The sequence below is a fragment of the Tinamus guttatus genome, unplaced genomic scaffold (assembly GCF_059628265.1).
Source record: "Tinamus guttatus ecotype Peru unplaced genomic scaffold, ASM5962826v1 Tinamus_guttatus_pri_ptg000093l, whole genome shotgun sequence".
In the NCBI taxonomy this organism is placed as follows: domain Eukaryota; kingdom Metazoa; phylum Chordata; class Aves; order Tinamiformes; family Tinamidae; genus Tinamus; species Tinamus guttatus.
This window is the reverse complement of record NW_028288627.1, coordinates 313,743-320,669: the sequence shown is the minus strand read 5'-3', so window position 1 is coordinate 320,669 and position 6,927 is coordinate 313,743. Positions and strand designations below refer to the sequence as shown.

At 59.6% G+C, this 6,927-nt stretch overlaps 1 protein-coding gene across 1 annotated transcript; it reads left to right on the top strand.

The window, feature by feature from the left end:
* Positions 1-1,926: 1,926 nt before the first annotated feature.
* SC5D (sterol-C5-desaturase) lies at positions 1,927-5,028 on the top strand. The gene is made up of 4 exons (XM_010215204.2): positions 1,927-2,154; positions 2,998-3,130; positions 3,691-3,791; positions 4,573-5,028. Exons 1-4 carry the CDS (start codon positions 1,945-1,947, stop codon positions 5,011-5,013), a joined length of 885 nt encoding a protein of 294 aa, XP_010213506.2. The 5' UTR covers positions 1,927-1,944; the 3' UTR covers positions 5,014-5,028.
* The last annotated feature ends 1,899 nt before the right edge of the window (positions 5,029-6,927 follow it).

The following is a 6,927-nucleotide window of genomic DNA, read 5'->3' as shown; positions in this document are numbered from 1 at the left end:
TGCCAGGGATCGCTCGCTCATTTAAACGCAGGGATTCATCACTCATTAAAATGCAGGGACCGCACTCTGGTATATTTAAACACCGTTACCAATCACTTCCTAATTTAAATGCACAGATCAGTCACTCAATGCTTTAAACACTGAGATCCATCTTTTAAACACTTATTTCAATCCCTAATTTACATACCTCTATCAATAACTTGCTTATTTACATGAGGAGAAAACTTATCTAAAAGTGGAGATCATGCACTGTTATGATTCTGAGATCACTCCTGACTTATTTAAACACAGCTGTCACTCACCCCCTAATTTGAACACAGAGATCACTCACTCAATGCTTTAAACCCTGGGATCCATCCTTTAAACACTTATTTCAATCCCTTATTTAAACACCTCGATCAATAACTTGCTAATTTACATGCAGAGATCACTCATTTAAAAGCGGACATCACGCACTGCTACGATTCCACACGGATGCCTGTCACTTCCTAATTTAAACGCAGAGATCGCTCACTCAATGCTTTAAACACTGGGATCCATCCTTTAATCACTTATGCCAGTATCACTTATTGCAACGCTTTTATCTACAACTTCCAGATTTAAACGCAGAGATCATTTATTTAGAATTGGACATCACGCGCTATTACGACGCCGGGAGCGCGCACTGCCATTTAAGCACAGATACGGATGCTGTGTAAACACGGAGATCACTCCATGTCTCGCTCAGGCACCCAGCCGCCTCTCCTGCGGGAACGCAGGGCTCGCTCCCGCACTGCTGCCCGCAGAGAGGCCCCGCGTGTTTAACGGCAGCCTTCGCTCCCGGAGAGGCCCCGCGTGTTTAACGGCAGCCTTCGCTCCCGGAGAGGCCCCGTGTGTTTAACGGCAGCCTTCGCTCCCGGGCGCGGTTCCGCGCCAGCACCGAGCCCACCCCCGGCTCGGACACCGAGCCCAACGGCCGCCCAACGGCCGCCCGGCCACGCCCCCCGCGCCACCGGCGTCACCCGCGCGCGGTGGCGCGAGCCCGCCCGCCGCTGACGTCACGTGGCGATACCGGGCGGCGCGCGCGGCCCCGCCCACCAGCCGAGCTCGGGCCGCCGCGGAAGGTACGGGGCGCGCGGGGGTCACCCGGGCAACGCCGGGGCTGGGGGTAACGAGGGGTGCGTCACCCCGGCAACGCTTGGAGTGGGGAGCAAGGGGGGTGCGTCACCCCGGCAACGCTTGGGTGGGGGGCGAGGGGGCTGCGTCACCCCGGCAACGCTTGGAGTGGGGGTAACGAGGGGCTGCGTCGTCCCAGCAACGCTCAGGGGTTTGGGGGGACCTGCGTGACACCGCACGCCCCAGAGCATCAATGACAGCAGCCACCACAGGCACGGGGGTAGCACCCTTCCTGGGGTGACACCGGGACCCCTGTCACCCTCCAACCTAGAGGTGTCCCTAGCCTCTACACCTTGCACGCGCATGCTGCTCTCCACAACAACATGACAGTGCAGGTGTCAGCTACTGCCACGATGCAGGGCATGCCAAGGGGACCAAGGCCAACGGGGGGGACATTCCCCTGGACCGCAAGGACCCATTCCCTCCGCATTTCCACCTGTAAAGTCCAAGGACAGCATGCATACCCCGGGAGAACCGGATGGGAACACCCCACCGTACGCGCGGATGCCTAGCATGTCACAGTGGAGGTGTCCACCTCCGGGGCCACCTCCTCAGCCAGCCTCCTGCCTCCTCCTGGATCGAAAGCCATCACCCTAAGCACGCTCAGGCCCTCCACGACAGCTGACACATTCACTGAGCATGCTCGGGTGACGGGGACACCCTCCACGCGCCCTCCCGGCCGTCCCAGCTCCGCGACAGTGCTGCAGAGCCCCGGCAAGGCGCCCCAGGGGACAGCTTTTCCTTCCTGCACCCATCTCCTGACCTCTCCTCTCTCCTGCAGGAGCCACCATGGATCTTGTGCTGAACGTCGCTGACTACCACCTCCTCACACCCTACGTGTACCCCAGCGCGTGGCCGGAGGACGAACCCTTCCGGCAGCTCCTCAGCCTCTTCGTCATCACCAACCTCGGGGCGCTCGCCCTCTATTTGCTCTTCGGCACGCTGAGCTACTACTTCGTTTTTGACCATGAGCTCAAGAAACACCCGCATTTCCTCGAGGTGAGCGTGCGCTCCGACGCCTGCCGCACCTGGACCGCACGGGCTGGGTGGCAGTGGGGGTCCTGTACTGTACACCCGGCGCAGGCCTGGGGCTGGGGACTCCTGGGTCCGCCTGCCTCCAGGGGAGGGACACTCCGCTCCCTTGTCACGTCCCCCTGCCATGAACGCGGGCAGGACGAGGCCGGCGCTTTGCTCGTGCAGAAGCTCACCGAGGCCACGGCCACGCTGCGCCCCGCGAGGCTCGTCAAGGTCCACACCAGCGCAGCGTTCAGAGCGCGCCGCGGGTTACTCACAGGCCCCTTCCTTTCGTTCTTGTTTTGCTTTTCCCTCTCTAAACAGTCAATACATTGCGCCATGCCCTCATTCCCCACGAGCCTGCCCAGACGGCTTCCTGTACACACTCTGCTCATCCCCGCGCCCACGCTGGCCCAGGATCCGAAAGAGGAGCGCCAGGGCTGCCGCGCGGCTGGCAGATCTGCACGCGCCGCTGGCACCTGGCGCACGGCCTCGTCTCTGCTCTGCAGAGCAGCCTGCCGCGTGCTCCTGCCCCAGCACGTGCCCTGTTGCCCCGTCCGCGTTTCCCAAGAGGCTGCCGCGAGCGGCACGCACCTGACCCCCTCCAACACCCACGAGAGGCTGACGCCAGGACTGTCCCGCATTCCCCTGCGCCCGGTCCATGCCAAGCTCCGCGCTAGCCGCCGTGGCACACAGCAGGGCCGAACCGCCCTCGCGCCTGGCCTGACAACATGTGGAGGGGTCGGGGCTGCGTCCCTCGCGCCTGCACGCGCGGTCCCTGTCGCGCTCCCTGCCTTCGTATCCATCCTTGCTCGCTTCCTGCCTCAGAACCAGGTGCAGCGCGAGATCGCCTACGCCGTGCGGTCCCTGCCGTGGATCAGCGTGCCCACCGTGGCCCTTTTCTTCGCGGAGGTCAGGGGGTACAGCAAGCTCTACGACAACATCGAGGACTCCCCGTATGGTAAGGAGCTCCCCACGACCCCGCCTACGTCACTAGCTTTGTGCCCTTCGTCCGCACACGCCAGCTTTGTGCCCTTCCTATTTTCTCCCTGTAAGCTAATGCCATCTCCCTCAGCTCCCCACAGAGCGGGTGTTCAGCTGCCAAGGACCAGCTCACACTTCATACAGGCCCCGAGGAGTCCACCTGCCCGTCCCCTGACTGTGGCAGTCCTCAGAAAGGAGCATGTTCCAACTAAGGGCTGACACGACAAGCGTGATGACACCGCTGTCTCAGGCACAGTGACAGGCTGGCTCGCTCAGATGCAGCCCTCCCTTGTCCTACCCTGGCTCCCGCAACACCCATCATATTTCCTTGCCATTCCTGCCCTGCCTGTACGCATACCTCCCAAGAAAACCAAGAGCCATGCTAAGGAGAAATGCTCTGCCTTTTTTTGCGAGCATCATCTTTTCCCAGGACCTCTCCTTTACAGGCCTATGAGCTCCCCTACCCTCGGTTTGTCCTTGCCAGTCTTAGCTCTATGTCTCTTAAGTGAAGCTCCACTAATGCGCGTTTCCCCGCAGGGTGGTCAGGAGTTATTCTCAGCATGCTGTCTTTCCTCCTCTTCACCGACATGGGCATTTACTGGATACATCGATTCCTCCACCACAGATTGTTCTACAAGGTAGGAGACGTTCCTGCGCGCTCCGCCTCAGAGCCGTCCCTGCTACCTGAGCTCAGGAGACGTTGCTCATCTGCAGGAGCGACCGTGGCAGCGCACGGTCGGCCGAGCCGAACAGTTACCGGGTTTTGGCCTTGGGCCTCATCGCACGGGGAGACGTAGTCGGCCCCCAAGGCAGAACGAGGGCTTTTCAGCCCTTGTCCCAAGCTGCCCAGCTGCTTCCCCCTCGTTACGCACAACACCGCACATGCAGCCTCTGCACATACCCTGTCCCCTGGCCGCCGCGAGCAGCCACCCTCGCCCTCGGGTCCTCGGGATGCAGCGTGTCGCTGAAGCTGCTGTCCCTAAAGCCATGGAGCAGGTTCCTGCCCGGCACTGCGCTGCGGTCAGCCGCGGCAGGCCGAGCTCTTCCTAGCCGCAAGGACATGCCACTAATGTTATTTTCCATGCCAGGCCTGTGCTTTAGCTTTCGCTTCTTGTGCTGCCAACTGCACCGTCATCTTTAGCGTGACCCTGACCATTGCCTCAGGGGCCATTTACATGCGGCCCCTCCTTCCAGCACCACAGTTATGACACCAGAGTAGAAAGAGCATTCCCAAAAGCCTGTCTATTTTTGTTAGGCCTGTTGGGGCTCGGAACAACCTGCGGCCTGTCCCTGCAGCGAGAGGGATCTCCCTGTAGATCCTGGCGCAGGGAGAACGGGGCAGAAACGGGGCTGGGCTGGACAGCCGGGCCGGGACAGCTAATTGGACTCGGGCAACCGACTCTGCTTCTTTTTGCACAGCGTTTCCACAAGCCCCATCACCTCTGGAAGATTGCAACGCCCTTTGCCAGTCACGCTTTCCACCCCGTCGATGGCTTCATGCAGAGCCTCCCCTACCACGTCTACCCCTTCCTCTTCCCTCTGCACAAAGTGACCTACTTGGGTCTCTACATCTTTGTCAACGTGTGGACCATCTCCATTCACGACGGTAATTACCGCGTCCCCAAGATCTTGAGGCACGTCATCAACGGCTGTGCCCACCACACCGATCACCACCTGTACTTCGACTACAACTACGGTCAGTATTTCACGCTCTGGGATAAAATCGGCGGCTCCTACAAAAGCCCGAGCTCCTTCGAGGGCAAGGGCCCGCACGACTATGTGCGCAAGCTGCGAGAGAAGGAGTCCAACGGCTGCGAGCCTCGGACAGTGCCTAATGGCATCAGCGAAAAAACCAAATAGTTCTCCACGGAGTCATCCCTATTGCAGAGTGCCAGATCCTGTCCTGTTCCTTTCTTTTGCCAATTCCCTGGACAAAAAGCTGTCTCACTATCGCTCTGGGAACGCAACAATTCTGGGTGCCTGAATATGCCCAACAGGCCGGGGCCAATGTGCGTAGAGACCAAGAGATGCTCTCAACCTGGCCGTTGGTTGGGATTGAGAGAGAGAACCCCGTATAACCTCAATGCGATTGCTGACAACTGCCGCACGCTGCCCGCGGAGGCGCCTTCCCCGGCACGGACCAAACCCGGTCCTGACCGTCTCTGCCCGAGCCAGCTCCCACGAAGTGCCACGGCGGGTCCCGCGTGCCCCTCGCCCCGGGCTCGGCCCCACGTGGCGCACCAGCACCGCGCGCTGCGCGGGACGCCCGGCCCTGGCAGAGCACGCGCTGGTTCGGCTCCTCGCGTCTGTGCGCGAAGGCCGGTGCCTCCTGCATGCTGAGACTGCCTCCCACGCGTCCCGCTTCTAAAGAAGCTTCCTGCCCTGCTGCAGGCCCCCCCAGCAGAATCAGCACAACGGCGACGGGAATTGCGGCGCGTTCGGAAGGCGCTCAAAGCCCTGTCGGCTCCCTTCGGATTACTACCCTCATCCGTTTCTCAAAATCCAGGCACCTGTCTGACTTCTTCCCGATTACATCAGCACGGGATTCCCTTGTGACTCAAACAAACTGCAGAACTGAAGAGATTCCCTGCTGCCTCACTGGATCTTGTAGGATGTCTATGAGAGTTTTCTAAGAGCACAGCGCTGCCTGCCTGTACTGCACCATAGCATCGTGTCGAGGACAGCCTCAGAAACTGCTCGGTTTGCGTGACCCTACAGAACAGTGTGTGCTCTGGATACGTGTTGTCCTCAAGTGTGACATGATTTCGCGAAACACACGCTGAACTCCTACCTTTTGGCGACCGCGCGCCCTCTCCCGACGTCCTCAGTAGAGCGATGGCTTCGCCTTTCAACTTTGTGCCGCTTCCCAACGCTGACAGAAGGCTCCTAGTCGCGAGGTGGTGCAGACTGTGTCCCCAGGAGTCTCCCGAGTGCTTCCGATGGTGGTGGGATTCCTCAGGAAGGAGGAGACCTGTTGGGGAAATGCAGGTTTTGAGTCGTGGCGGTAGTTTTCCAGGAAAGGACATATTGTTGCCCAGAGTCCGCTATGAGGGTGGTGAGACAGGTATCAGGAGGTTAAAGATTGCTGTACGGTTTGTGGCTGGTTTTTCCCCTTAACATCCAACCTGCGCATTTCTGATTGATTTTGAAACCTGATTACGTTGCATTTTCCTCGTGCTCATATTCAATAAATTTGACAACTTTGATGAGAACCCGTGCCCCCACTGTAATTCCCGAGAAAGTACAATGACCACGGGCTTTTCCTCTTTCTGTCCCCCAGAAGCCCCTCTCCTCCTTGGCTCTTTGCTGTCCCTGCTGCACGCACGGCTCGCGCGCCGCCCGCCCGCTGGGAGCCTGGCTGCTCCACGTGTGGGCAGCGAGACCTCCGTCTCTCACCGGGACGGGGAGATCTTGGGGCACTGGTGCTCACCCTAGGCCTTGCTTGCTAATATTTCGCTTGCACACCTGCTAAGAGATACACAGAGACCCTGCTGGCTGCATACGCATGTTCACAAACATATATGTACGTGGGGAGTTTGCTTAGAGAGACAGTGCTGCACCAAGAGCTCGTCCCCTCGCGTATGGAGGGCGTTTCAGGCCCACTTGTCCCTTCTCCCTCCAAAGACGGCTCTGTGAGGCCGTTAAAAGACAGCCAGGGACCGCAGAAAGGGCCGTCTCTGCACACCCCATCGAGTTCCCTTCGGCTGCCGGGGTGCTGCTCGAGCCCAAGGATGCAGATGGCTCCCAGCTCCGGGCCCGCCAGCAAAGGAAAAG